The 26791-nt window shown below is 53.2% G+C and overlaps 10 protein-coding genes across 10 annotated transcripts; 5 read left to right on the top strand and 5 right to left on the bottom strand.

Annotated features, from left to right (window-relative positions):
* YKT6 (palmitoyltransferase YKT6) lies at positions 1–1073 on the bottom strand (the record flags this gene model as incomplete). The annotated part of the gene is made up of 4 exons (XM_076679326.1): positions 1–24; positions 97–210; positions 284–668; positions 967–1073. The coding sequence occupies 4 exons, from the start codon at positions 1071–1073 to the stop codon at positions 1–3; spliced, it is 630 nt and encodes a 209-aa protein (XP_076533635.1).
* A 288-nt stretch (positions 1074–1361) lies between these two features.
* On the bottom strand, positions 1362–2116 carry MRPL23 (mitochondrial 54S ribosomal protein uL13m MRPL23; the record flags this gene model as incomplete). Its single annotated transcript, XM_076679325.1, has 4 exons — positions 1362–1574; positions 1655–1809; positions 1876–1999; positions 2081–2116. The coding sequence occupies 4 exons, from the start codon at positions 2114–2116 to the stop codon at positions 1362–1364; spliced, it is 528 nt and encodes a 175-aa protein (XP_076533634.1).
* Positions 2117–2228: 112 nt separating this feature from the next.
* JCM15063_000155 (serine/threonine-protein phosphatase) lies at positions 2229–3747 on the top strand (the record flags this gene model as incomplete). The annotated part of the gene is made up of 9 exons (XM_076679324.1): positions 2229–2248; positions 2316–2339; positions 2408–2507; positions 2579–2669; positions 2742–3028; positions 3099–3174; positions 3259–3374; positions 3451–3524; positions 3615–3747. 9 exons carry the CDS (start codon positions 2229–2231, stop codon positions 3745–3747), a joined length of 921 nt encoding a protein of 306 aa, XP_076533633.1.
* Positions 3748–5747: 2000 nt separating this feature from the next.
* On the top strand, positions 5748–7341 carry JCM15063_000154 (uncharacterized protein; the record flags this gene model as incomplete). Its single annotated transcript, XM_076679323.1, has 4 exons — positions 5748–6046; positions 6116–6825; positions 6903–7123; positions 7228–7341. The coding sequence occupies 4 exons, from the start codon at positions 5748–5750 to the stop codon at positions 7339–7341; spliced, it is 1344 nt and encodes a 447-aa protein (XP_076533632.1).
* Positions 7342–7541: 200 nt separating this feature from the next.
* JCM15063_000153 (uncharacterized protein) lies at positions 7542–10040 on the bottom strand (the record flags this gene model as incomplete). Its single annotated transcript, XM_076679322.1, has 10 exons — positions 7542–7964; positions 8037–8055; positions 8125–8307; positions 8370–8395; positions 8472–8496; positions 8592–8707; positions 8781–9173; positions 9241–9527; positions 9598–9725; positions 9871–10040. 10 exons carry the CDS (start codon positions 10038–10040, stop codon positions 7542–7544), a joined length of 1770 nt encoding a protein of 589 aa, XP_076533631.1.
* Positions 10041–10605: 565 nt separating this feature from the next.
* On the bottom strand, positions 10606–13403 carry SLY1 (syntaxin-binding protein; the record flags this gene model as incomplete). The annotated part of the gene is made up of 9 exons (XM_076679321.1): positions 10606–11118; positions 11198–11309; positions 11399–11598; positions 11681–11855; positions 11931–11999; positions 12072–12196; positions 12275–12390; positions 12465–13111; positions 13171–13403. The coding sequence occupies 9 exons, from the start codon at positions 13401–13403 to the stop codon at positions 10606–10608; spliced, it is 2190 nt and encodes a 729-aa protein (XP_076533630.1).
* A 128-nt stretch (positions 13404–13531) lies between these two features.
* Positions 13532–15016, top strand: PUS4 (pseudouridine synthase PUS4; the record flags this gene model as incomplete). The annotated part of the gene is made up of 5 exons (XM_076679320.1): positions 13532–13606; positions 13667–13844; positions 13909–14119; positions 14190–14527; positions 14604–15016. The coding sequence occupies 5 exons, from the start codon at positions 13532–13534 to the stop codon at positions 15014–15016; spliced, it is 1215 nt and encodes a 404-aa protein (XP_076533629.1).
* Positions 15017–15536: 520 nt separating this feature from the next.
* On the top strand, positions 15537–17876 carry JCM15063_000150 (uncharacterized protein; the record flags this gene model as incomplete). The annotated part of the gene is made up of 8 exons (XM_076679319.1): positions 15537–15831; positions 15898–15994; positions 16062–16196; positions 16253–16903; positions 16980–17312; positions 17374–17567; positions 17649–17681; positions 17758–17876. 8 exons carry the CDS (start codon positions 15537–15539, stop codon positions 17874–17876), a joined length of 1857 nt encoding a protein of 618 aa, XP_076533628.1.
* A 409-nt stretch (positions 17877–18285) lies between these two features.
* FPY1 (flavin adenine dinucleotide pyrophosphatase) lies at positions 18286–20081 on the top strand (the record flags this gene model as incomplete). Its single annotated transcript, XM_076679318.1, has 9 exons — positions 18286–18421; positions 18573–18640; positions 18746–18831; positions 19073–19288; positions 19359–19389; positions 19457–19503; positions 19605–19743; positions 19833–19923; positions 20023–20081. The coding sequence occupies 9 exons, from the start codon at positions 18286–18288 to the stop codon at positions 20079–20081; spliced, it is 873 nt and encodes a 290-aa protein (XP_076533627.1).
* A 376-nt stretch (positions 20082–20457) lies between these two features.
* MYO1 (myosin 1) lies at positions 20458–26660 on the bottom strand (the record flags this gene model as incomplete). The annotated part of the gene is made up of 17 exons (XM_076679317.1): positions 20458–20543; positions 20614–20944; positions 21006–21137; positions 21205–21313; positions 21373–21407; positions 21469–22298; positions 22368–24012; positions 24079–24276; positions 24343–24816; positions 24877–24995; positions 25056–25218; positions 25287–25542; positions 25601–25712; positions 25772–25847; positions 25918–26061; positions 26140–26236; positions 26563–26660. The coding sequence occupies 17 exons, from the start codon at positions 26658–26660 to the stop codon at positions 20458–20460; spliced, it is 4905 nt and encodes a 1634-aa protein (XP_076533626.1).
* Positions 26661–26791: the final 131 nt, after the last annotated feature.

Below are 26791 nucleotides of genomic sequence, written 5' to 3'. Positions count from 1 at the left end.
TTAGCAAATGACACAGCAAGAATTCTGTTACGGATTCGAGGAAAACGTGGTAAGTGACGCGGCGAGTCTCGGGAGGAAAGGCGAAAATGGGCTCGCCTGCTTCTTGGCCGTCTTGTAGAATGATTTTGAACTCGCCGACAGGGCTGCCGATTTGTCCACGAGGCTGTCGAGTTTCTCTCCGCGTTCCAACACGCTCTCGATCGTCTTGTGCTGTATTTGTCGTCAAACCGTAATCCACAGTCAGGCGAAACCCATACGAGGGGAAGAATGAAGAAAGACGCACAAGGATGATTTTCGTCTCGTCGAGTTCCTGCTGTACCTTCATGATCGAATCGGCCTGTCTCGGATCCTGGTACTTTTGTACATACTCTTGCAACTGTGGGTACTCGACGAGGACTTGTTTTCCCCCTTGGTTCCTTCCTTGTTGAGCCTTGTCCTCCCAAGTCGATCTCGGGACTTTGGTCGTAAACTCGTCGAGGATCTTGTTCAACAACGAGAACGCGACTCGTACGGGGTACTCTTGATCCGTGATGATCACGCCCGAGAGGTTGTCCGATTGACGACTGTACACGTGAGCCGTGTACGAGTTTTCTTGGACCGATTGACGTTGTCCACTCGGAGTACGTTCGCTGACCGTGCGAGAGAAGAAGTTCATAAACTCTCCAATCCTGTTGTCCAAAGCAGCGATGTCAGTTGGGTTCAACCAGAGATATGATGGTGCAAGGTGTTCCCGAGTAGACACAAAGGGGCCGTATTGCCTCTGCGACAACGCATGACCGCGCATCTCGTCGCTTTGCTCGAGTTTGAACATGTCTCGCGCATCGTGCGGGAAAGACGAGGCAACGAGATCTTGTCGCGGGTCCGAGTTCGGGGGCATGACGCGTGCATCGAGATGCCTCGCCAGCTCAACGTGTTGGCGCCGCTCTCTATCCCCTCGGACGCGTTCTAGAGGTGAAAGGAACTTACGCGCCCCGTTGGTAGAAACTGAAACTCGAGAGGTCCTGGGCGGCGGCGACCGCGATCGCAGGTACTCCCGGTCGCACGTCGAGAAGTTGGATAGACAGGATCTTCATAGTTGTCCGAGTAAAGGCGACAAGTGTTGTGCTTGAGTTTTCGATCGAGTAGAGGGCGTATACAGAAAGGGATCGAGTGCGGGTTCGGCGGCGATGATGAAACGCGCGCGTATCCAATAAGTCTTATTTTTACTGCTTCTGTACTTCAACCGCCCTCGGACATGACCACAAACACTAGCAAATGCAAGCGGACGACTCTCATCGGTCGAGATCATTCAAAGAGAAATAGAAAAATAGAAAGATTTTGACAGCGGATCCTTTCTACTTTTCTGCGTGAACGGTTGTTGCTCATGCGCTTGTCGGTGTCGTCGTTGCTGCTGGTGTCGTCCCCCGTGCTTGTCTCGCCTCTTTCCACGTCTTGCCAAACTCGCCTTCATAGTCCTTCAACAAGTTGGCCTCGAGCGCACCGACGTCTCCTTCGGGAAAGATGACGAGTCGATCGAGTCGCTTCTGCCTCAATCGGTTCTTGGGCAACATGCCCGACACTGCTCTCCTGATAATCTGCGAGCGACGAGGGGAAAATCGTTTTTCTCGAGTCAGCTGCTAGCAAAAGAGCGTACGGTGAAAGGGAATCGCCAGACTTGTTCGGGTTTGCGTTCCATCATGGTTTTGTACGGGATCTCTTTGAGTCCTCCAGCAAACATGGTGTGGTGTCGGTACACGAGTTGATCTTCCTTCTTGCCCGTCACTTTGATCTTGGTCGCGTTCCTCACAACAACATAGTCTCCACAATCATCTGTACAACAATGAACGAATCAGGCTTGGTCGTCGTTGTAACCCAGCAAAGAGAGAAGGACCTTACTCGCAGGGTCGTAGATGGGTTTGTGTTTGCCCATGAGGACGATCGCGATTCGGGTTGCGATCCTGCCAAGTACTTGATCCGTCGCGTCGACTCCTCTCCACGTGCGCGTGAACGCGAGTGCCGTCTGCGTTCGTGAACAAGCCGAGTGGGTCAGTTTTCCTTGCGAGTCGGGGATCATGGTCGATTCGAAGCAACGAGGACGTACATTTCCGACGGTAGGATTGGTTGCTAGTCTAGGCATCGCTGCTCGGTTTGGGGGGATTTGGAGAGAGTCGCGAGCTGGGCTGAAGAAGTGAGATCGCTCGCGCGAGTTGGCGAATCGGTTCGCTTGATCTCCATCTCGCGTCTCGACCATGGCTTCGAGTCTAGACCGGTACGATCTCGGTTCAGCTTGACCCTGTGCCTCTCTCGATCGCTGACGAACCGCCGTTTCCCTGCAGCCAGATTGAGCAACTCAAGAACTGGTGCCGCATCTCTCGCTCCAGTTTAGACGCGTTGTCCGCTCGCTGACAGTCTCTCTGACGAGGCACAGTCAACCGATATCCGAACAACAGGTGAAAGAACTGTGTCTCAAAGCGCGCGAGATCCTGATCGAAGAGGCCAACATTCAATGGATCGACTCTCCCGTCACCGTAAACCCCACCAACCCCTAGCGGCTCTCACTGCCGTCGATCCCGCTTACACATGCTCTGATTCTGCTTAGATCTGCGGTGACATTCACGGACAGTTTTGGGACTTGCTCGAACTGTTTCGAGTGGGAGGTCAATGTCCCGATACCAACTACCTCTTTCTCGGTAATTCGTCCTTCTCCTGCTTGTATTTCAAAAGAACTCGACCCTGAACAAGTTGTCTCTCTCTTGTTGTAGGCGACTATGTCGATCGAGGGTTCTATTCAGTCGAGACGTTCCTCCTCTTGTTGGCCCTCAAAGTTCGATACCCAGACCGCATGACCCTCATTCGGGGCAACCACGAATCGAGACAAATCACTCAAGTGTACGGATTCTACGACGAGTGTATGAAGAAATACGGGTCCGCGAGTGTGTGGAGGTACTGTTGTGAAGTGTTTGATTACATGAGTCTCGGAGCGGTCGTCGATGGCAGAGTGTTTTGTGTGCATGGAGGACTCAGTCCAAACGTCAACTCGCTCGACCAAGTACGTTTTCTTTCTTGCATTTACGTGGACCCCCCTTGACTAACCCGAGCTGCGGCTTTGAATCCTCTAGATTCGACTGATTGATCGAAAACAAGAAGTACCACACGATGGAGCCATGTGTGACCTCTTGTGGTCAGATCCAGATGGTACGTTTCCTCTGAGAAAACTTCGGTACCTTTTCGTTTCTTTGTTCTGGACTGATCTTCCTGATTTCGCCTTTGTAAAAACAGATATTGAAGGATGGGGGTTGTCTCCAAGAGGTGCAGGTTACTTGTTTGGTGCCGACGTGGTCAAACAATTCGTACATTCGAATGGACTCGATCTCATCGCTCGAGCTCATCAACTCGTACGTAGCCCTTGGGTAACCTGATACCAATCGTACGACAAGCTGACTTTGAAAATCTCGCTCGGGATCGAATCAGGTCATGGAAGGACACAAACTCATGTTTGAAGACAAAATCGTCACCGTGTGGTCTGCACCCAATTACTGTTACCGGTGAGAATAATTTCTTTTCCATACAGGAAACCGCCCGATCTGAAGAAGTTGGAAAAAGCTGACAAAAAAACCTTTCTCCTTTTCTTGAAGATGCGGCAATGTCGCAAGTATTTTACAACTGGACGAGAACCTCAACTCGACGTATCAGACGTTCGAAGCTGCAGCTCAACAAGATTCGAGAGGGATCCCGGCCAAGAGTACAAGTTTGCAATATTTCCTATAATCCACCGACCCTTCCTTTCTTGAATTCGGAATCTGTTGGTATGGATATTCTGTTTTTCTTGTCCCTCCAGTGTCCTCGTGTGACCCAAGTGTAGTATCTGTGTCAGTCTCTTTGTTGTAACCATTGTTTTTTGCGTGCTTGTCCTCTCTTTTTTTGGGGGAGAAAAGCCCCTTGCCTTAGCGAGAGGATTTCATTCAGGAAGTCCCTCGAGAGACGATGACTGTAGCAATCGTTGTCTCAGAGTACTGTCGGTCGAGGACACGCACGTGCCTCCGGAAAACCGGATAATGCCGGATTTAATCAGCTCTTTGAGCTTTGAGCTCGGGTTTCGAAAGCTTTGGGTGTATACATCGAATGCCAAGGCCTTAAATCATCAACAACTTGATTGTCCAACAAGCGTTGGGAAATCGCCTAGAATTGTTCGAAATAATGTTCCCTTTTCCTCTGTTCTGAAACGACGCCCGTTCGATTTGCCAAAAAATTCCCTGTGGGTACCTGCGTCTCTTTCTCTTACAGTGTTTCAGGATACAAGACATCAGTTTCCCGTTCGCCGTCAAGTTGTATCAGCTAGCGCTTCTTCTGCGGTTTGGGCTTGTTTACCGAAACCAACACACCCCACGATTAGGCATGATCATTGACGAGCTCACTTGAGAGCAATCGAACGGAAGTAGCGGTTCAGCAGCATCCCGCATATGTCAATCCTTGAGCGAATGAATTGGGCCTCCGTTTGTATGAGCGGCCTTGCGTATGGGAGGCTCAAGATTTCAAGATTCCGAGTTTTTTTTTTTTTTGCTTGCATCGATTCCAGCTTCCGCACTAGCGAAACTTTTGGGTGAGGTTGTTCTCGTTACAGCTCGATTGCAAAATCGTCAAAGCATACCCACGAAAAAGAGGAACTGACAAAGGAGGCATTCGAAGCTCGACAAGCTCGAGTGCGACCGAAGCGGACAGACATCTTTCTGAGCGCTATGTCCTGCGCGAAGAGCCCAGAAACATCAGCTGATAGGTCGTGGATCCAGTAATTTCTCTGCTTTTGTAAACTCGAGTATCACCGAAATCACCGAAATGTAAGGTCGGCTTGAACAGTCTTGTCATCTTTCCGAAGCCCGGCAAATCAAGCCAAGTTTATCCCCGACACTTATAGGGTTCGGACTCGGTGGGCACCAGCAGCAGGGACAGATTCACCGAGGAGTACGAGAAAGCTGTTTGCGATAAGTAACCCAAATGTTAATACAGAATTCCCGAAATGAAAGCGAGACTAGGGCTTACCTACCTACCGATACGAATAGAAACAATATCTCTGAGCCTCAGGGCGGAGCTTTCCGGGCTAGCGGACGAGTGCTACCCATTCGAGAAGAACCGCAAACAATCGAGCTTAACGCACGTGCACGATCTGGGACCGCCACAAACCAAAACGAAACGAGCGGCTAATCATCATGCAGACATATTGGCTTCACATGCGCAAGATCTGGCAAATGAACATCGGGGAGGGGAGAGGCGAGGACTCCTCTGCGCGTGTGGCAAAAGCGACTGGGTTCCCGCTACCAGCTACCTGAAGTTTCCCCCATAAGGAAGGGTCTCGAGTCTCATTTTTGGTCAAGTAGAATTGCCGGAATTGCAGAGGCCTGGCCAACATGGACAAGCAGATACTGTGACTTGCAAAATATGATTCTATCAAATCACGCGTCGAGACGCGCAAAGTGCCCGGACGCGCCGACAGCTGCGCCAGTCTCTTCCATCAATGGGTCGTCTGAGCAACGCGCACAAAGCGAGGAACGCTCGACTACGACAGTTGGCTTCAAACAGGAAGCGGGTGGTCGCCTCACCAGTCGCACACCTTGCAAGCCCGTCATCAGCTTGCTCCCCTCCGCATCACTCGGACTCCGACAGTGAGCTCAGTTACCACGACCGATGGAAGAATTGTGAAGCCTGGCGAGGTGGTCCTTGCAGACTCAAAGCATGAGGCGAAAGACCGCAAGGAAGACGCGACTCCGTCTGACATGAACTGTGGATCGTTGGAAGACGAAGACGACGAATCCGATGCTCGCTTGGCCTCCTCTTCTTCCGATTCTACCGATTCAGATATCTCTCTCGAGAGCGACTCGTTCATGATGGTCGAAGACGACGAGGAAGCACTGTCGAAGGCCCTGCAAGCATGGGAACAGAAGATGGAAACGGCCAAGGAGACAAATTGGCAACTCGCACCCAAGCACCCTAGATCAGCCTACGGCACCAGCTCGAGGACGACAGAGTGGCGCAACAAGAAGAAGAAGCTCGACCACGAATTGGCGCAAGACCGGTGAGTCTTCTCGCTCGAAGTCAAATTGTCGATGTGATATAAGTTGACTCCTGCTTTGAGCTCGGCCAGCGAGAAAGCGTTCAACGGTCAACGGTCAATCACCAATTACTTTGCCAAACCCGACAAGCCCCTTCCTCATCGTGAAACGCGACCATCTGTCCTTGACCTCCCCAAAACCGTTTCGGTGTTCCGGTTACCTACTCCCCCGCCTAAAAGCGATTCGTCGTCCCAGCTACATACTCCCCCGCTCACAAGCGATTCGTCGTCCCAGTTACCTACTCCCCCGCTCACAAGCGATTCATCGTCCCAAATACCTACTTCCCCGCCCAAAGACATTGACCCGCTGCTCCGAGTCGCTTCCGATGTCGCTTCAGACCCTGAAGGTGAGGGAGAGAATGACAACGACGAGGGGGAGAACGACAAAGACGAGGGGGAAGAGGAGCGTCCACAAAAGCGACGTCGTCATGCTGACCCTCGAAGGACACAGACCGAGGTTCAAGACGAGTTGAAGACGATCGGGGCTGTACATCAAGCTCGACTGTCGCATATCTTCGACACCTGGAAAGTTCGAGTCGGCGAGTTCGAGTCGTGCTTGCAGTGCGATAGATGCTGGACCCTCAGAGGCTTCTACACTATGCTCAAGAACGGCTCGACTCGCATGGAGGCTTCGACACTTGCAGCGCAATGTGCGGGGTTAGGGAAGTATAACGGCCCTCGAGTGATTCGGAAGTGGGCGAGAGACTGGGAAAAGACGGGAGAACTTCCCACGTCGGACCGAGGTGAGTCTGTGTCATGCGCGTTCACGCGCCGCCATCTTCGACGTGCGTTCGCTGTTCCTGACTGAACCTTATTGCAGGCAAATACCGGAAGGTCTCCTCGCTTTTCGATGATGCGGACGTGCGAGACCCGGCGGTCGGTTTTATGCGCACAAACAAGTTGAAGATGAATTCGGCAGAGCTGGGGCAGTACCAGCGACTCACGCGACAATCGGAGCAGGACAACTTCTTGAGGAGACGCTGTGCGAAAGTCTTGTTGGACTACTTGGAGACCACGCTTTTCCCCAGAATCGGAGTCGAGGTCTGTCCCATTCCCTTCTTCAGCCTCGAGGGCGCGGGGAAGTCATTGACATCGAAAAATGGAATAATTGCAAACATATCAAGCGAGAAAATTCCCTCCGGCAGGCGCTGCGGTGGATGCAAAGGGAAGGGTTCCGATTTCGAGCAGTTTCAGAGGGGATCTACGTCGACGGCCTCGAGCCACCGGACGAAGGCGCTCAATCCAGCACTATCGGTTAATGAGACCGCCAGAGAGGACTAAGCGCGAAATGAATACGGAAACGGAAACCAAAAGGAGCGAGTATGGATTACAACAAGCACGAGAGGATCCCATTTGTTAGAGCGATTGCGAGCGAGGCGAACAGGACAGACGAGCGTTTGGATATCGAGGAGACGGTGAATTAAGTGGGGATAATCGAACGATCCGGTCTTACATAACGCTAAGTGGCAGCATTGACTTTTGGGTACTGTTGTTCTTCGTGCTCGACATCCTTTCGCAATCCTCGGTCGAAAGCCTTGACCAGCAAAGCGATTCCCCTGTCCATCCTCTCCTCTTCGTCCATGTCTTCGACCTGCTTGCCCTCTCCTGGCAAAATCGTGTCTTCGTCGTCACTCTCCGCATTCGTGCCGTTTCTGCGCCTTGTCTCCTTCTCCCGTTTCTTCCCTTCTCCCAAGCCATATCCCCTCGGGGATCGGTACTCAGCCTCGTGAGCTCGGATCTTCTCCCTCTCTTTCTCGTCTTCCTCGGCTTTCTCTTCTTCAGGAGTCTTGGACCCCGTCAGAACAGACTTGATCTTGCCCGTGACTGCTTTTTTGCTCTTTGTGAACTTGCCGTACTTTTCGATCCCTCTGATCGTCATGACCTGTTGTTCAAATTCGTCAGCACGTGAGATCAACTCCCAAGAAATCGCAAAAGCGGCGAGAGGAGGACCGACCGATTTCGAGATCGAGACGCTGCAAGGGGACATTGAGACTGTCAGCACTCATGGTGACGCGAGCAAGTGTGTCAGCGGAATGACTTACGAGCCCATGTCGACGCCCTGCTCCTCCAAACCTCGCACGAACGCTTTGAAGTGCATCGTTCCGGCTCGATAGTGACCAGACAATGGCGATAGCGAAGTCAATTTGCCGTCAGAAGCCTTGATGAGTCCAGCTGAGGTGACCCGAGCACCGTAAAGGAACGAAGAATGCTGGAAGCTTCCGGTTCTGGTTTCAAGCGCGTGCATCAGCTGCAAGTCTAGCAAAAACATGCGAGAGAACTGCCTTACTTCTTGATCGATACAAAGAGTCCATTCTATCGTCCATGGAAGATCTGGTGTCAGCAGCGAACATAATTGTGAGTGATTGGCACGGCGCGGCAGATGCCTTACGGTCAAGTCCGAGACATAGAGCCACCTAGATTTGCCAGTGTGACAGAACCATCGATCGTAGAGATTCAGCGACCTATACTCGCAGACAGGGTGAGACGACAGCACCTCGCGTCAGCTTACGTGTTCTTGTTGATTGTTTTACGGAGCAGCCGGTCTGTAACGTGGGCCGGAGAAGCATAGTACCGGACTCGCTTTTTCAGCTGACGAATGCCCTTGCCTTGACCTGCGGTACCACCCTAACATGTTGAAAAGGACAATATCGTTAGAGTGTGTTCATTGAGCGAGACTATTAGGGGGGACCGAGCACACCTTGTCCCCATACGCCTTTGACCCGGCCCTGATCTCGTCGGCAACCTCGTCGTCCGAGCTTGAGCTGCTGCTGCCAAAATCGCTACTGCTCGCGCTGGTACCCTCTTCCTCCTTTGCCTTTTTGATTTTCTCCTTGTCGGCTGCCTGGATCTCTTTGAAGCGTTCCTCGCTGATCGGTACGACTCCGCCTTTCTCTGCTCCGAGATCTTCGTGATACTTTGATGTGTCAAGGGGTGAGCCATCCTTTGCCCACACGAGGAGACCTTCATCGTTGACGACGACCCGGTAGCTTTCTCGTTGTTCCGCCGTCAAATACGTGATTCTCTCTTTGTCGAGGCGAGAACGCGGACACTCGTCGAGCTCCAGGTCTTTACCTCCACCTTCGTCGAGCCACTGTGAGGCGAATCCACTTCGACTTAGCTTGTGGTCAGGCCCAGTAAAGAAAGAGGACAGAACGCACGTGAAAGAAGTTTTCGTTCGTGTCGGTGTCGTTCCATTTCTGATGATAATACTTGAGGTTGGATCCGTACCGGTGTTTGTGATCGACGATCTCGAGCCAGTACTGAGGTTCCATGCGCTTGGCAACATGTCGTTCCTCTCGGATTTGTTTGCGTTCCTTGTCGTTGCGAGCGAGCGCATCCATCTCTTGCTCTTCAGTCGGGTCACTCTGGATCATATCGTTGGCGTTGTTACCGTTGGCTTGTGTGAGCTGACCGGCATAGATCACAGACCGCTTCCAACGCGAAGCTACATCGATCGAAAATCATCCAGTCGGTCAGCAGTCGGTCTTTGCCTTCGTACAAAGTCATGGACGAACCGGTGTCATTCTTGCCATCCATCTGATCTTTGCCAGCCTTTTTGAGCAGTCGTTGCTGCAATCCATCGTCGAATCGCTTTGAGCTCGTCAAGTTGCGCCCTTCGGCAGTTCTTCTGTCTACATGGGCTCTGTCGACCAGGAGTAATCCATGATCAGTACAGCTTTCGATTCAAGGATGAACGATGTTGCAGAGTGCATGCTGAGGTCTGCCTTGTTCGTTCGAATCGGCTTCTCGGATTCGACCTGGCGCCTAAGTGGACGGACGAAACTGACCTGTAATGCTTCTGCATCTTCCTGATCGCCTTGTCACGATGTCCATCATCTCCAGCTCGTTCTTGCGCTGACGGCTTCGAGTCTTGTCGGGTCTTCTCGACCCGGTCCCACACTTCCTGCGCAGCTTGACGATCTTGATCAACCGTCGAGTTCTTGTAATCGTACTTCATCGCGGTTTCCGGACAACGACCGACGCAAGGTCGATGTAGCTGAAGCACGTAAGAGGGCTTCCAACGGCTCTCCCACTTTCTCGCGCCAGAGGTGGGATCCGAACGATGATGACGCGTGCGCGTTTCTTTCCCCGCTAAAAAACACCCTTTCCGAAAGTTTTCGCAGTCGAAGAATTGCTGCATACTTTAATTTCTGCGACTGCGCGCCAGATTGTCGTTCTTCGTTCTCACGTAAGCGAGGATCAAGACAAGAAGGCAAGAATTCGAGCTCAGCCTGAATGGAGAAATGCACAGAGAGAGAGCACAGATGACGGTTGCTTGGGAGGTTGGGATCCGCGGACTGGTTGACACTACCGATTGATCAGTCACCTTGAACGTCCCGACTCCCGTGCCGTCGATCAGTATACTACGTGACCTCTAATACAGGGCGAGGTTTCGGAACGAAGTAATCTATTTCGCCCTTCGACGAATCGTCATTGTCAACACTCACATGTGGGCTCTGGGTGTAGTACATTCCAGGCATCGTGTGAAAGAGACTGCATTGTACGATATAGGCAAATGTCCTTCAGATCAACGAAGGTTCTTGATCCCTGCCCCCGCCCCCAAGTTCCGACAACGCTTTCATAAATTCTGTCGGTGCGAGAATCTCGGTACTGCCGTACGTGACGGATTTCTGACTCGTCGACGTTCCTCCCCCACCCGTCGCCGTGTGAGTTCCGTTCAACCCAGAAGATGCAGGTTGTCCAGTTCTCGAGACCCATTCCGTCATGTTGCCATACTCGACCAGAGAACCTCCTCCAACGACAAACACGATCGCCTCGTTGAAATTTTGTCGACCTCGACCTTGACTCGCTGCTGCCGGTCTCGCCGCACTGCGACCCCCAGCTTTCGGATCGAACAAGAGGTACTCGTCCGTGTCTTGCAACGCTTGAGTCGATCCTGATGCTGGATCCATCAGCGCTTCGACGAGTCGAGTGATGGGGAAATCTTTGCGAGCTGGCAAGAAATTCTTGACTCCCGAAATGAGGTTGTCAAGTCCGACTCCTCCGATTCCACCATCGCGCAACCGATCCGTGAGCTAGCAATAGAAACTTCCCTGTCAGCCCTGACTGGATTACCGGGTTTTGAGGGCGGATCACCCAAAGGAGAATCCTTACCCGATTCGAGAGGGAACTGAATCCTTTCATGATCTCGCCTCCGGCAGCGCTAACGGCAGAAGGTTGAGCTGGGGTAGCAGTGATGCTCGACATTCTCATAACGTCTCTCAACCTACAAATGGAAAAAGAAACAAAAACCTTGTGATCAGTATCTCGACGGTCTGTCAAGGCCCCCTTCGAAGCGAGAGAGAAGGAACTCACTTCTTGGCAAACTCCCACGCTCGCATGTCGGCACCACTCTCTTTCAACTCGCGTTCGTACTCTGCGAGATCTTCCTTTGCGAGTGCCTTGTCGTTGCCGGAAGCGAGCATCGAGAAATAGAAACACAGCATCAACCGCAACTTGTCCTCGGGTTCCGAGTACGCCGGGTCTTTCAAAGCGGCCATCAATTCTTTCTTGGGCTGCAACATTTTCCGCGCGCATGAGTAAACGAGATTCATAGCGCGTGAAGGAAAAGACAAAACTGGGAGCGAAACGACTGACTTGTTTCGTGATGGCTTCCTCCATTTGGAACAACGTATCGAGTCCTCGGTTCTTGATACCTTGCAGTAGTGCGGTTGCGATGTTCATGTGAGTGTCGAGGGTCGTCTTCCTCGCGGTGAGTTCTGGCAGTGCCGTGATCGCGGCTTTAAGCGAGGCCGCGTTCGAGGACAGGTCACTGTCGATCATAATTGCGGATCAGCATTACAAAACAGACACGAACCGCTGGGTTCGAGATGAGGAATTGGCTCACATTTGCGACAGGTCGCTAACATCGCTCACTCCCGTTGATCTCGTGATCTCGTTCGCATCTTGCTTGTACCTGTTTAAAGGATAAACGAAATCAGTTTTTTTCCGATCATACTTGTGACGCGATTCGCGAGTATGCACGAACTTGTTCAATTCGATATCGATTTCCTCGGCGACCTGAGGGAACGGGTTTTGGGCGTTTTTGGACCAAAAGAAATCTTTCGAATCAAGGTCGTACGTCTTTTTCTGCATCCTTCCCGCATCAGGTGCCTGTCAAAATCGACCAAACTTGAGTTCTGGTGCTCGGGCGTGTCTCCGGAGAGAGAGAGAGAGTTCTGTGAAATTTACCTCGACTGTCACTCGGTTCAGTTTCATGCGGAGAACGTCGTTCACGAGTGCTTGGTAAGTCCAGGAATGCGACAACATGGGTACGAGATCGACATTTCGATCAAACAGGACGAGCACTATTGAAATGAGAGAGAAAGATACGTCGTGAGCTCACTGACGAGAGGAAGGAACAAAAAGGGCAAGAACGTACGCGGTCTCGCGCCGAAGCCAGAAGCACCGTCATTGCCATGCGCACCACCCGAGAATGCGTTCACTCCCCTCGAGCTCGCGAGGTGGTCCCGCAGTGCTCGATCGAGTTTGCGCGCGACCATTTCAGCCGCGTTGCCTCGCGGGGCCCGAATGATGGGGAGTTGTCCCATCGTGACGATGACCGAGAACAGACCGCGCGAGATCGAGTCGGTGAGCGACTCGATCAAGTGTTCCGAAGTCGAAGGCGAGTTGAGAAGCGTGTAGGTCGGTGCGAGTGCTGCGGTCGAGGTCGAAGCGGACGTGGCGAGAGACGGAGCGAGGGAGAAGAGTGACGAAGACAGACACAGGAAATCCAAATGTTGATCGTACACCTGCGCGCCGAGACGAAAGATTCGATCAGGCGGTGGGCGTGAACGAGCTCGTGAGAAACCAACCTGTTCGACCCCTTCGACCGTGCCGTCTTTCGCGACAGTCTCTGCAAACTCTTCGAGGAGGGTACGGGACAGTGCCGACGTGAAGTTGACGTAGGTCGAGGCGTAGAGGCCCTTCTTGAGGTCCTGCGCGATGCGCTGGATGTTGGCTGACGAGGGGCTGACGAAGTAGATCGCGGGCACGTCGGGGAGGGCGGGACGCTCCGAGTGCAATTGCCTACAGTGTCGTAGGGGTCAGTTGCAATACGCGAGAGCGAGGTGCGGGAAGTGACTTGCATGTGGAGCGTGACGCCCTGGTCGCGCAGGTCCTGGACGCGCAACGAGGTCGCGAGGACGTCCTGCGCGACCTTGTCCATGACGAGGACCTTCCACGTTGGCAGGCTCGACGCAGCGCTGGAGCCGATTGAGGATGATGCGCCGCCGAGTGACGATCCCGACGTGGCCGGCGTCGAGTTGAGCGACAGGAGCGACGTCAACGCGCTGATTTGCCGGTCGCGGAGAGTCACCATGGTCGAATCCGGTTCAGCTGGGCAAAGGCGGGATACAGGATGATGAGAGAATGTCGCCCCGCGGCGGTTTCGGCGTCGCGGCGCAACTTGCATCTCTCCGACTCGCGCTCGATCCTCAGTCTTTCATCATGCCGAAAGCGGCCAACACTCCGCTGTCATGCCTGTTTGCAATCAACAAACCGACAGGCCAGCCCTCGATGACGGTGCGCGCGCACGTCGCAGCGATTACAATTTAGATTGACTGACTTTCTACCTGTCGCCAGTTGCTGAACAAACTCCAGCCGCTGTTCTCGAGCTCGTCCTTGTTCAAGGAGCAAGACAAACAGCACGATGACCAAGGCAAGGGGAACAAGAAGGGAGGCAGGCGCAGCAAGTGGAAGCAGGAGCGAGTCAAGATGGGCCAGGGAGGAACCCTCGATCCGCTCGCAGATGGCGTACTCGGTCCGTCACACAGCTCCTCTGGACTCCTAGATGGTACAGTCACTGAAAAGTGATCGTCGAGTAGTCGTCGGGACCAACGCCGCCACGAAACAATTGTCCCAGTTCCTCGACTGCACAAAATCGTACCGCGCGATCGCCCTCGTAGGCTGTTCGACCGACAGCTACGACTCTGACGGCAAGATTGTCAAGCAGACCGGTTGGAGCGGCGTCACGGCCAAATCGGTTCAAGACAAGCTCGATCTCTTTCGAGGCGAGATTGAGCAAATTCCGCCAGTGTACGCCCTCGTCTCGCTGTTCCCGTCCGACTCCGGTTTCTGATTGTTTCCCACACACATCTTTGTATAGGTATTCGGCGTTGAAGATGGATGGCAAACCCCTGTACGAGTATGCGCGCTCGAACCTGCCTTTGCCGCGTCCGATCCCTTCTCGCAAAGTGACCATCTCGGAGATTTCGCTCTTGTCGTTCACCGCTGGTGACGAGCGGACCGATCAGTACGAGTATCCGAAAGAGGTGTTGGGAGACGAGGAAAGGCTCGAGATAGAGCGACTCGAAAAGATGGTCAAAGAAGGCAAAACCGTCGTACCGAGTGCAGACGAGGTCATCAAGAAAGAAACACCGAGTGAAGGCGAGGTCGTCAAGGAAGAAACAGCTTCGAGCAATGAGGACACGGTCAAGACAGAAGGTGCGTTTCAGTCGTCTCAACTTGTCTCCTGACGCAGATTCATTTGCTAACGTTGCCTATGGCCGAGATTACCCAGGTTCTTCTCGGCCACCTATCTTTGAAATCTCGCTCACGGTATCCTCTGGCACTTACATTCGTTCGGTCGTGCACGATCTCGGCATCGCGCTCGGATCATCGGCTCACATTGTCAAGCTCACTCGTACTCGTCAAGGTCAATTCACGCTCTCACCTCCCGAGCTCCCGACAACCGCGCCCGAGGCACACGAAGAGGTCAAGCACGAAGCTGGGACGCCCAAGAAGCCCGAAGACAACGCTGTCCTGACAGGTTGCGTCGAATGGACGATGCTCGAAAAGGCGATCGAGAGACAGGACAAGGTCAAGAAGGGAAGTCAAGAAGCGAGAGATCAAGTCGATCAGGAGCGCGCACAAGATCCCGATGGATACCTCGTGTGGGAGAAAGAGATTTTGCGATTGTGCAAATCCGTGTAGCGACATGACAGCAACGTACGGTTGTTTTCATACCAACCACCCGTCCTCGGCTGTGTCTCGTGTGCGGCGAGTTGTTTTGTCGCCCACCCTGTGACACACCGCCTCTTCAGAGACAATTTGTCCGTCGACAAAGATAGCAGTCTCTGCTTGCCGAATAACATTCAGAACTGTCAAGCCGTGCGGTGCAGCATTTGCGGCGAGTTCGCCTTTTTGCGTACTTTTCCCGCTTTCTCGATCGGGAGCCGGAAACGGGCGCCGATGCTGACTCAAAGTCCGAGCTTAGAGCGTACCCATCCTCGCGGAAAAGTCGGCCGCGTGGGAATTTGTAGACGAGAAAGAACCGGTCGGTTTCACCCCCGTTCAAACGGGTCTAGCCTGACTTCCGTCGGTAGCGAGCGAGAAGATGCGTGAATTGCCGCAGCAGTTTTTCCCCACTTTCCTTGAATACTTGACCTTCTTCCCTGCTGAGAGCTTGCTCTTCTCCTTCTCTTTCCCCACACCTTCTCGCAAGCTTGAAGGGATGAAGACCTTTACTGCAGTCGTCGCTGCGGCGTTTGCATCAACCCTCGTCACCGCCGCACCCGTGACCAGTGCAGCGGCCAGCGTGATCTCGTCGGCAGTCGCCACCAATATTCCCGCCAGCAGCGTTACTTCTGCTGCTTCCTCCCAGTCCACTTCGTCTGGAACGACTTCGAGTGGCAACAGCACGTCGTCCTCGAGCGGCAACAGCACTTCGTCCTCTTCCGGTTCGTCGGCTTCGAGCCCCACCGTCAAGACCTCGCAAGGCACCTTTATTGGATCCAACACCTACGGAGGTAAGTCTTCTACGATACACGAAACGCTTTGATAGGCTGAAGAGCTGATCATACGGTTGAAAACAGTCGAGTCGTTCAAAGGAATTCCTTTCGCCCTTCCTCCTGTAGGCCAGCTTCGCTTTGCGCCTCCGCAAGCCGACAATCGGACTCTTGGCACCTTCAAGTGAGTGATCAACACCTCCTCCGAATACTATCGGGATGATCGAGCTCATCTTTGTGCTTTGTGCCAGTGCTACCGAGTTTGGAGCGTCGTGTTGGCAAATGACGGGTCAGGGTAACCCGGTCGCTGCCGCCATTATTGGCACATTCGAAGCCGCAGCGCTTGGAGAGAACCCGCTCGCGGCTTCATCTTCCAAGCCCAACAAGTAGGTCGTTCACATGTTTTACAACCGATAAAGAAGCTCATTGTATCCCTTCTCAGCCAATCCGAAGACTGCTTGTCGGTCAATGTCTTCCGTCCTCAGGGTACGACGTCGAATTCGTCCTTGCCAGTCATGGTGTGGATCTACGGAGGGGGTTTCCTCTTTGGAGAATCCGCCACCTACGACCCCACGGCAATCATGCTCCAGTCGATGGCGTCGGAGAAGCCCGTCATCTACGTTTCGCTCAACTACCGACTCAACTCGTTCGGATTCTTGCCTGGTCGTCAAGCCGCCGAGGACAACTCGACCTCAATCAATGCCGGCCTGCTCGATCAACGCTTGGCCCTTGAATGGGTGCACAAGAACATCGACACTTTCGGAGGAGACAGCGAGAAAGTCACGATCTTTGGTGAGAGTGCTGGTGCGATCAGTGTCGCGTACCAGATGCTCGCGTACAACGGCAACATCTCGTCCTCGTACGATGGCAAACCTCTCTTCCGAGGTGCGATCATGGAGTCGGGCGCGCCAACTCCGGCTGGACCTGCATCCAGGGGTCAATTCAGCTTTGACACGATCGCGAATGCGACCAACTGTACTTCGGGCGACGCGCAGCAGCAGATCTCGTGCTTCCGGAACCTTTCGGCTGGAGAACTCCTCAATGCTACCAACCTGTTGCCGAATCTCGACTCTGGCGAGTCGTTTCCTTCCATGTATTGTCTATCTTACAATTGTCTAACGACAGCTCGACTGTGCAGTTTCTTCTCTTTCGATTCCGTTCCTTCCCAGGCTCGACTACAGCTTCATTTCCGAGACTGCCAACAAACTCGTCAAGGAACGCCGTTACGCTCAGAACGTCTCGATCATCTCGGGCAACCAGTGGGACGAGGGAACGATTCTCACGCTCGGAACTGGCCTCAACATCACGACGACGGACGCTCTCGACAACTGGCTCGCGACGACGTTCTCGCCCAACTCTACTGCCGAAGAGAGGTCGAAACTGCTCGAGCTGTACCCGGAGGACGTCACTCAGGGCAGTCCGTACGACACGGGTGATTTGTACGCGCTCGCGCCGCAGTCAAAGAGGATCGCATCTCTTCTTGGCGACGAAGTTTTCCAAGCGTATGTTCCTCAACATTCTTTTCGTTGGAACTTCTGAACTTATATGTGGTTCTCCTTACAGTCCTCGTCGTGCTTTCTTGAACCAAACGAAAGAGACGCAACCGACGTGGTCGTACGCTTCGAGGGCATTCAACAACACGCCCTTGCTCGGCTCGTTCCATTCGTCGGACGTTCTGTCGCTGTACGGAGCTCGAGCTGGTGCACCGGGACCCGAGATGCGCCAGCGCTGGATCCAATTCGCTTACTCGCTCAACCGTGAGTGTCTCTTTTGGACAAGTCGTTGTCAACTCGTCCGATCACGGTGGCTAAACTCTTGGATTGGGGTCCCTCTTGTAGCCAACGTTGAGGGATACATCGACTGGCCTGAATGTTTGTCTTGTTCCCTGTTGAGGATCGGTCTCGCTTACGGTTCATGGTACTGATGTTTGGTTCTGATGTTTTGCAGACAAGAACAACCTCACGCTGCTCGAGTTTACCAACTCGAACTCGACGACGATCACTGACGATTACCGCAAAGAGCAAATGGACTACATCATCTCTATCGAAGAGAGTCTCATCGTTTAGGGGTTCCGTGATCCTTTGAACCCAAGTTGTTTCGCACTCTTGCATTGTTATTTCCTTATTACCTGTTTCTGTCATCCTAAGGATTCGAAAATGTATGGAAGAAGTTTTCAAAGTTCAGATTTTTTATTGAATCTCTCGCAATTCCAGTGCCCTTTGTCTGTGGTAGCAAGGGCGTGAGAGATGCGAGCGCAGACACGAGCTTGTCGACTTAGAGAGCCGATTGGCCCCGCGGCGATCGGGTCAGGGGTGATTGATGACGACCGGTTGTAATGTACAGTAATCAACTGTTGACCGCATCTCACTCGCATTCCCGTAGCTGATGCTCGCTGCAGTCCGATTACGATCCATCGTCACTCAGTTGATTCATCCACCCCTTCGCCCGACCACTCGCATCGCATCGATTCGCACCATGTCTTCTTCTTCTTCGGCAGCAGCGAACCAACAAGACAGTGATCAAATCCGGTTCCCCATCTCTCGAGTACCCGAAACGGACACGGTAGTCAGGACTGCTGGAATGTTGATCATTGGAGACGAGATCCTCAACGGTACGGTTTCCTTCCTGCTCGTTTCTCTCTCTCTCATCATGACGACATGGAGTCGAACCTATTCTCCGCATGCAAACCGATACCCGGAAACGAATATCGAGCTGACCTAAAGATCTACACCTACACGATGCGGAACTGCCGCTTTCTTTAGGCAAGACTCGAGATTCGAATTCAAACTTTCTTGCCAAAATGGCGTTTGATCTCGGAATTGAGCTCAAGGTCAGTCCTCTTCTTCGTTTCCTTGAGAAAGGCAGACGATAGCCCCACAGCTACGGGAAATCAAAGTTCTAAAAACTGATCTGTGTGAACGCTTTCGTAAAACAGCGTATCGAAGTCATTGCCGATGACGAAGAAGAAATTGTCGAAGCTGTCACTCGCATGCACAAGAACTATGACTGGGTCGTCACCTCGTAAGTACAATCAATGCGATCAAGTTTTGGACTTGCTGGAATTGACCAATGTCGCCTTCATTTTGCGTATCTCAAAGTGGTGGTAAGCAAATTCGAATTGTCTCGTATCGCATACTGTTCTGGATCTGACATTCTCCATCTGTCCTGTGATTCCTCCCATGTGATTGCAGGTATTGGATAAGTTTCAAACCTTCACATTTTTGCCTCCAGGAGTTCCGAACTGACCCCAGCTTTTTCAGAGCGTCTCTACTCCGACTCATGATGACATCACGTACCAATCGATTGCAGCAGCGTTCAAAGTTCCACTCGAATACGATGACGAAACGATCAAACGTATGGAGGCGTTCAGCAAAGGTCGATACGATTGGAGTACTCAGACTGAGGAACAAAAAACGGCTCGATTGCGAATGGCCTTGTTCCCAAAGGGCAGTGAGAACCTGTTTGTACAGGAAGACATGTGAGTTCACCAATCTGATGAACACAAATATTGTCTCGGTTACTGAAAACTTATGTATCGCTGTCAACAGGTGGGTTCCGGTCGTGAGGGTCGGTGGCAAAGTGAGTGTCTTCGTTTGATCATGTGCTCATATGATACACTTGTCGAGCTCAACTCGAATGAATCCAGGTCACCATCTTCCCCGGTATCCCTAGCCTGTTTGAACGTCTCGTAACGTATGCTCCTCCGACATTTTTCCTCTCTCTCTTCCCGTGTCTCCATGCAAGTCAAGGAGCTGATCAAGAGGTACTTCTTCTTTGGGGGCCGCAAATCTCAGGGGTTACGCTTCACACTTTATCAAACTTCCTCGTTCGTCGGAGAAACCATTCCGAGTACTCGTTCACACCGAGATGCCAGAATCTTCCATCTCGCCCTTCTTGACCAAGTTACACGAACGAGTCAGGAAAGAAGGAATCGTCAGTAACCACTTTCCCCTCATTCAGACCCTCGCTCAGAAAGACGCAGTGACTCAAACAAAAAACTCTCGTTTGTTTGTTGATGACAGCGGGTTGGAAGTTATCCTAAAATTCGTCTAGGAGTCGATGTCTCTTTGATTGGCAAAGACGAGAACCGTTTACTCGAACTCGCGAAAGAAGGTACGTTTTCTTCTCGCACCCTTTCCTTTTCTTTTTGGCCGCCGGCGAGCGTTCCAACTGCAAAAGTCTCACTAACTGATGATTCCCAACCGTGATTAGTCGAACAAGAGTTGAACGGCAAATTGATCGCCAAGGGCAAACTCGGCGAGGAGAAGTAGTTTCGCGTCAATCTCTTTGTAAATCATTAAGCATCTCACAACGAACACTCTAGCAAAGCCGCGAGAGATGCCGCGTCAGAATGGCCGATTGAGTTCGAACGTCCTGAAGGATGGAAAAACGGCTCGCTGCTTGGAATACAATCACAGAAGAGGGAGACGGGGAAAACAAAGGGAGAGAGTGAGAGCGACAAGAGTCGAGAGACAAAAGGCTGAATCTACAGAGAAAGAACGAATGAGAGAGGTAGAGAGACGGGTATCTGTGCAAAGTAGGACATAGCTTTTATCCCGTTCTACCGAGTCAGTCGAAAGACAAGCAGGACAAAAAGATGAAAGGACGATGCTCACTAAAGGTTCAGATACATGACAGGTAGGACTTTTACTCGTAGTTTCTTCGACGAGGCGAGTTGGGTCCAGCTGGAGGTGCAGCGTACTGGAGGGATCCCCGCTTGAGATCTATCGAGCCTGAAGATACAAAGATAGCTTGAAGAGTGAGCTTCTTCGCCTACCAGAAGAGACGAAACGGTGAACGCACTCCGAGCAGCGTGAACTCCTCCATAACCGCTTCCGTACGGTCCATCGGTGCTCAACGTGCGTGTTCGAGATTCGGAGGGTGAAGCAGGCATTGCGTTTGCGATCCTGCTTTCTTGCATCCGGCGTGGCTGAGGCGACGCTGTCAGATTCTCCTTGATCGGGAACGCTGCATATGTTTTCGAAGGTACAATGGTCGGTTGGGTGTAGTCTGAAGCCGCAACGGCCTGCAATTCTCGCTCCATCTGTGCATTGCGTCGTTTGAGATCGCTGATCTCGCCTCGGGATGATTCGATCGAATGTTCGAGATGCTTGACTTCCGAACGAAGCCGATTCTGCCGAACCGCGTATTGGTCAATCGTGCTTCTCACGCGACGAGGAGAAGCCAATACGCACGACATTGACCTCTGCAAGTTCTCTGACTTTCTTCTCGGCATCGAGAGCCGACGAGAGTCGATCGATGCTCGGATCCTTCGGAGCTTTGTGCGAAAATGTCGCAAGACGCTCACGGTCTCGATCCGCGAGCAGCTGTGATCGCTCATTTCCAAACATCAGCGACGTCACAAGACCGCTCAAGTGGTAGTCGAACACGCACATCTTCGAAAGCACGAGTGGCAGAATCGCGGGCGCGCTCAAGCGTCCGGATGTAAGCTTCTCGCTTGTCGCGATCACCCCGGATGCGGTCCATCTCCAGATTTTGCAGCCTAGTAGAAAAGGCATGAGTCTCAAAGTTTCCCACATTGTATCGGGAGGAACCACTGACCTCTGAGCCTCCTCCAGTACGCGAATGTGTTCGACCTGACGAAACCAACAAGATGAGCAAAAGTAATCAAGGAGTCCGTGCCTGAGGATTGCTTACAACTGTCCTGCCAGCCTTCTCCTCGGCCACTACTAGCCTCGCCTTCGTGGACAGGAGCTCGGCACGCAGATCGCCATTGATCTTGTCGAGGTCAGCAAGCACGACATGCTGTTGTTCGATCTGAGATTCGAGCTTGCGGTTTTCCGCGACTTGTGCGCGGACTGTTTCCTGTTCTGCCTTGCATTGCGTTGTCGAGGCGAGGGCGTCACGTTCTGCTGCGTCCTTGTCTCGTTCCGCCTGTACTGCAGCGTCTTCGAGTTCTTGATAGCGCGACCGCACAGATTTCATCTCCTGTTCCCATTTCTCCCGCTCGTGCAGCATTTGCTCCGCGGTCTTTGTTCTCAAGAGCTCCATCTCGAGATCATGGGACTGCTGAGCTCGCTCGTGATCCGCGTTCTGAGCTTCAAGTCGAGCTACGGCGGCAGCGCTAACATTTGCCCGACGTTCCAGCGTTTCGTTCTGAGTTCGCAGCTGGCCGACCTCTTTTCGAACGGCTTCGGCTTCGGAGCGTGCGCGCTCCACCTGCTTGGTGGCGTCGCGCTGAGTGACCGAAAGCTCCGAAGTCGCCTTGGAGAGCTGGTATCGCAGATCTTGTAGCTCGGCTTCGCGGATTCGAGCAAGTTCGGCGGTACGTTGCTGATCCGAGGCGTGTTCGTCAACGAGCTTCTTGAGGACGAGGAGGTCGGCTTCTGCCTTGGTCTCTGTCGCTTTGCTGGCGTTTAGCAGTTTCTTCGTGTCTGCGAGGTCGAGCGTGAGCGAAGAGAGATTCGTTTCAGCTTGTCGCAATTTGTCAACAGCTTGCTGCGACTGCTGTGCAGCGGTTGCAAGATCTGCAGAGGAAGGTGATATGGTCAAAACCAGTTTGCAGGCGGAAACAGCATCAGACGGCGGCGGCGTACCTGCACGGAGGCGCGACAATTCGGATTCTTTCGCCCTCAGTTGGCTTTCCACCTCCTTCTGTCCCCGTTCGAGCTTCACAACTTCGTCTTTGGCAGCCCTCGCATCTGTTTCGAGCGAGACGAACTTCTTCCTCGCTTCAGTGGAAGCGAGAGTTTCCGCTGCGAGTCTCGATTCGAGAGAGTCGATTGAAGTTTGAAGCCGTTCTTGCTCGCGACGCCTGTCTTGGCTGAGCTCGGATACGGTGCGTTCGAGGTCCGCAACAAGGGCGGCCGATCGGTATTTGTCTTCGAGCATCTTGTCCCATTCGGTAGTTTTGACGCTTGTTTGGGATGCGAGTTCGGACTCTTTCAATTTCCATGCGGCTTGCGCTTGCTGTAAAGTCTCGACGAGCTTGTTCTGGTTCGCGTACGCGTCATTGAGTTCTGTCAGACGACGTTCGACGTCCTTCTTGGCTTCCATCGCTCGATCGAGCTGACGGTCGGTTGTTTCGACGTCCAGCTCGGCTGCTTTCAATGCTTCCTGCAGCACTTGTTCTCGGTTCTTCGATTCGAGCAACAGGGCCTGTTTCTCCTCGGCGAGCGATCGTTCCGCTGCCAATTCCCGCTGCATCGTCACCTGGTTGCGCTCGAGTTCGTCTTGTAGCTCCTGCAGCCTCGCACGTTCCGCTTCCTCCTTCTCGGCACGAGCTTTCGCAGCGACAAGCTCCTCCTCCTTTCGTCGCAACTCGTCATCAGATCGAGCCGCAGCAAGGAGAGGACGAACGCGCTGGAAAAGAGGCCACCAAGGCCAATCGCGGAGCTGGATGTAGATCCGTGCGTTGCGCTGAAGCGTGCGTACTGCCTGAGCCCGATGAAGGACTTTCTTGGCCTGGCGTCGTCCCACGAATTTCCTGCATGCGGCTTGGATCTTGGTCACGATAGCTCCGAGGTACTGATCGCGACGTTCCTCCAATTCGGCAAGGATTCCGGCTTTGAAGAACACCTTCGTAAGACCAAGGCGGTACGATTGAGCGTCAAGCTGCAATCCAGATAGGATGGTAGAACAAGCTTGACTCCCGTCCACGAAGCCTTTGGGGATCGAGCCAGGAGTCGCGAGAATTTCGAACCGTCGGCGGAACTCTTGGAAGGGCAGTCGGTTCGGGTATCCGAGGCGAGCGATACGAATACCTTCGAGAACACCGTTACAACGAAGCTGGTCCAGGACGAGAGGTACGTCGATCGATGAGGGAGACTTGTACAAGTTGGGGACGATGCATCGGACGAAGTGAGGCTGGGTCTCATGTAGCTGTTGCAAGAGGACGGCGAGTTGCTCCTTGTGGCGCTGACCAACGGTGCGGAAAGCTCCCTTGCGGACACGCGTGCGGGGTCCTGAGAAGCCGGATGTAGCATTGGCGGCCGCCGCTTCAGCCTCGGCGTATTCCGAGAACAGGCTCGCTACGTATGGCTCGGAAGATCGGCTCAAGAGAGAGGTGACGTTGTCATTGAGCGGATCCCTGTTCTTGTTGAGCCATCCATCTGTGCGGTATTCGACTTTGCCGGCATAGTGCGAGATGGTGAAACCTTGTTGCAAACGGGAAGCGGTATACTTGCTGAATTGTGGAGCGGGAGGACGCTGCGAAGCGAGTTGATGCAGTTTGTCCGTGAACTGCAGAGACAAGGCATGACCCCGGGTCAGTTCGAGCTGCTGACAACAGGCAGAGGCCGGACTTACCGTCGAGTCGGTCGAACTCTGCATGATACTGGCGTCGTCCAGACAAGCCAACACACCCATTGGTTGAGTTCCCTCGATGAGGTCGATGGTCGGCTGCAGCTCGAGGCCGAAATCGACAAACTTCCAGTCGATCTGCTCACGAGCGTACTCCTCCTGTTCCAACTCGAACATATGGCGATTGAAGAATTGTTGCAATCGCTGTGGCACGCACGGAAGTTAGGCTTAGCTTCACAATTTGGCCTAGTGGTGATCGGGCTGGCTTACTTCGTTCGTCAGATTGATGCATAGCTGCTCGAAACCATTCGTCTCGAAGATCTCGAAACCGGCAATATCGAGCACGCCGATAAACGCGTTTGTCCGTGCGCTGCCGGCTCCTGATCCCCCGAGGCCAACTCCGCTAAGGCTCTGGTTGATGCGCTCTACGAGTTTGCCAAAGTTCTTCTCGTACAAAGATTTCGACAGTGCCGCAAGCTCGTCGACGACTTGCTCTTTCGAGCGAGACTGGGTGACCCATTCGTTCGCTGCCTTGATCTTCGGACGTACCAGCGCGTTGTGTAGATCGTCAGGAGAGAGACCAAGCAGGAACGCGGCTTTCTCGAGGGATTTGCGGGAGGTGAGATGAGCTGAGGACGTTCCGGATACGGACAGCGAGAGTTGGCCGAGGTGAAGGATAGTGGCGATGACCTTGAACAGCGCAAGTTGCTCGTCGGAAGAGAAGCCGACAGTCTCGAGAGCACGCTGCGTGATTCAAAGCCTCGTCAGGTGCCGACTTTTGAAACGAAACCCTATCGGACCTACGATGAGAATCGTCCATTCCTCCTTGTCATTCAGCCCGTCGACGTCTTGGCGCGAATGCGCGAGGTATTCGAATGCCTTGGATCCGCGACTCCCCACTTCGTCGTCAAGCAAGAGTTGGCCTGTACAGGGACTAATGAGGAATATGTTCTGGTTCACCATCACCGGCGAAAGGGGCTTACTGAGCAATTCTCTTTGGCCGCTGCGAAGAAGCTGGAAGAAGACGTGAAACGATCGCTCTTCGGGACTTCGCGCAGTCACTCGTGACTTCTCGAGCAAGTACCAGTCTATGTTTGCGCCTGCGATCGCACCTAGCGAGTTGAAAAAGATGCGAACGAATTTACCCTGCGACCAGCCCGTGAGATAGCGTCAGTAAGAATCTCGGATTTGCAGAACTGGCGCAACAAGCTCACAAAGCGGGAAGAATTGTTGTTCTTGACCGTTTGCGCGTTACCGAAAGCCTCAAGAATCGGGTTCGCTTCGAGAATCTGTCGCTCTAGCTGTCCGAGTCGCCTCTCTTTCGCAGATCCGGACAGGATTGCATCTGCTTGTGCTTGCCGTGCAAGCAGGTCGAAAGACGACGAAGAAGGGAGTGGGTCTGCGGCGATAGCGGCGAGGTACTGGATAACCTTTTTCGTGTTTTCAGTCTTGCCTGCTCCGGATTCTCCGCTGTTGTCCAATATGTCAGCTTTTGCGATAGATGACCTTGACAAATTTGCGTGCGTACGTGACGAGAACACTCTGACTCTGATCCCGCTGCGTGAGCATGTTCTGCCATGCCTTTTCTGCAACGGCGTAGACGTGCGGAGCATTCTGATCGCGTCTCCGACCCTTGTAAGCTGCAGGCGGCAAAATGTCAATCCCGAACGCCTATTCCAACCGACGCGATTCTGCTCACACTCGATGACTTGCTGCGTGTAAATCGGGAGGTTTCGATACGGGTTGACTGCAACCAGGAAGAGGCCCGAATAGGTCTTTGTGACGTGCGTGACTGCAATCAGTACCCGTGCGCCACGGAAGCAATGCGGATTTCGAGAAGCGTACGTAGATCTCGCCTCGCTCGTAACGCGTTCTCAGATTGTGCACGACGGAAGCCTCGTTCAAGAATGTCAAATCGGCGATATCTTCGGCGCCCTCGAAAGTTGGCGGATTCACGCGAGAAACCAGATCCGTCTCGATTTGTCGAATCTATTGGAATAAGTGGCGAGATGTCCTAGGGCCGGGTCAGCTTGGCATTCCAGCAACGGAAACGAAGGAGGGACTCGCTTCATCTCCAGTCTCCATCGCAACAGTACTGATACCGTCTTCCTCCTTGACGATCCATCCTGCAACGTAGCCTTGACGCTCGTCTGGCACCCAGACCCTGTGGGAGCGAGGCGGAATGGGGAACAAACGACGACTGTCAGTTGCGTATCCCTCTATGCTGAGCGTGTCGCGTCTTCATGATTTGTCAGAAGCCTTGAAAACCGACAACGAGTGGTGTTAGGGGCATGCGGAGATGCAGTCGACCGCCTGACCCTTCACTCAACACGGTCCTCCAGAACGGGCCCTGCCTGCCCCCCTGATCCGGTTGAGCGGATCGGATGACCACCGAGGTTCTCAGAAGCCTCTCTGGACCTCGGCGTACCTCCTCCTGGCGGTGTGATGGTGGGAAGACGCAATGTTTGATGACAGGCAGGGGCGCCTCACCACTTCTTCGAGTTCCACGCTGCGAGTTCAGCCGCGTCCTTGGCGAGACGCTGTTGTGACTTTGGTTGTCGTACGAGCGACAATGGCGCTTGCGCCATCGTGGCCGATAGCTGTAGGTGATCAACGTCAGGGCCGGTTCGCGCGCGCCGCGTCCGGTACTGCGGCTTTTGTTACGCACTTTTATCTCTTGTACAAGCAGCTGCCTTTAGACACATCAGAGCGTATGAAA

This window comes from Sporobolomyces koalae (genome assembly GCF_050403365.1).
Source record: "Sporobolomyces koalae JCM15063 DNA, S_koalae_JCM15063T_v1_ctg21, whole genome shotgun sequence".
NCBI lineage: Eukaryota > Fungi > Basidiomycota > Microbotryomycetes > Sporidiobolales > Sporidiobolaceae > Sporobolomyces > Sporobolomyces koalae.
Note: the sequence above shows the minus strand (reverse complement) of the source record. Positions and strands in the feature narration are given on the sequence as shown.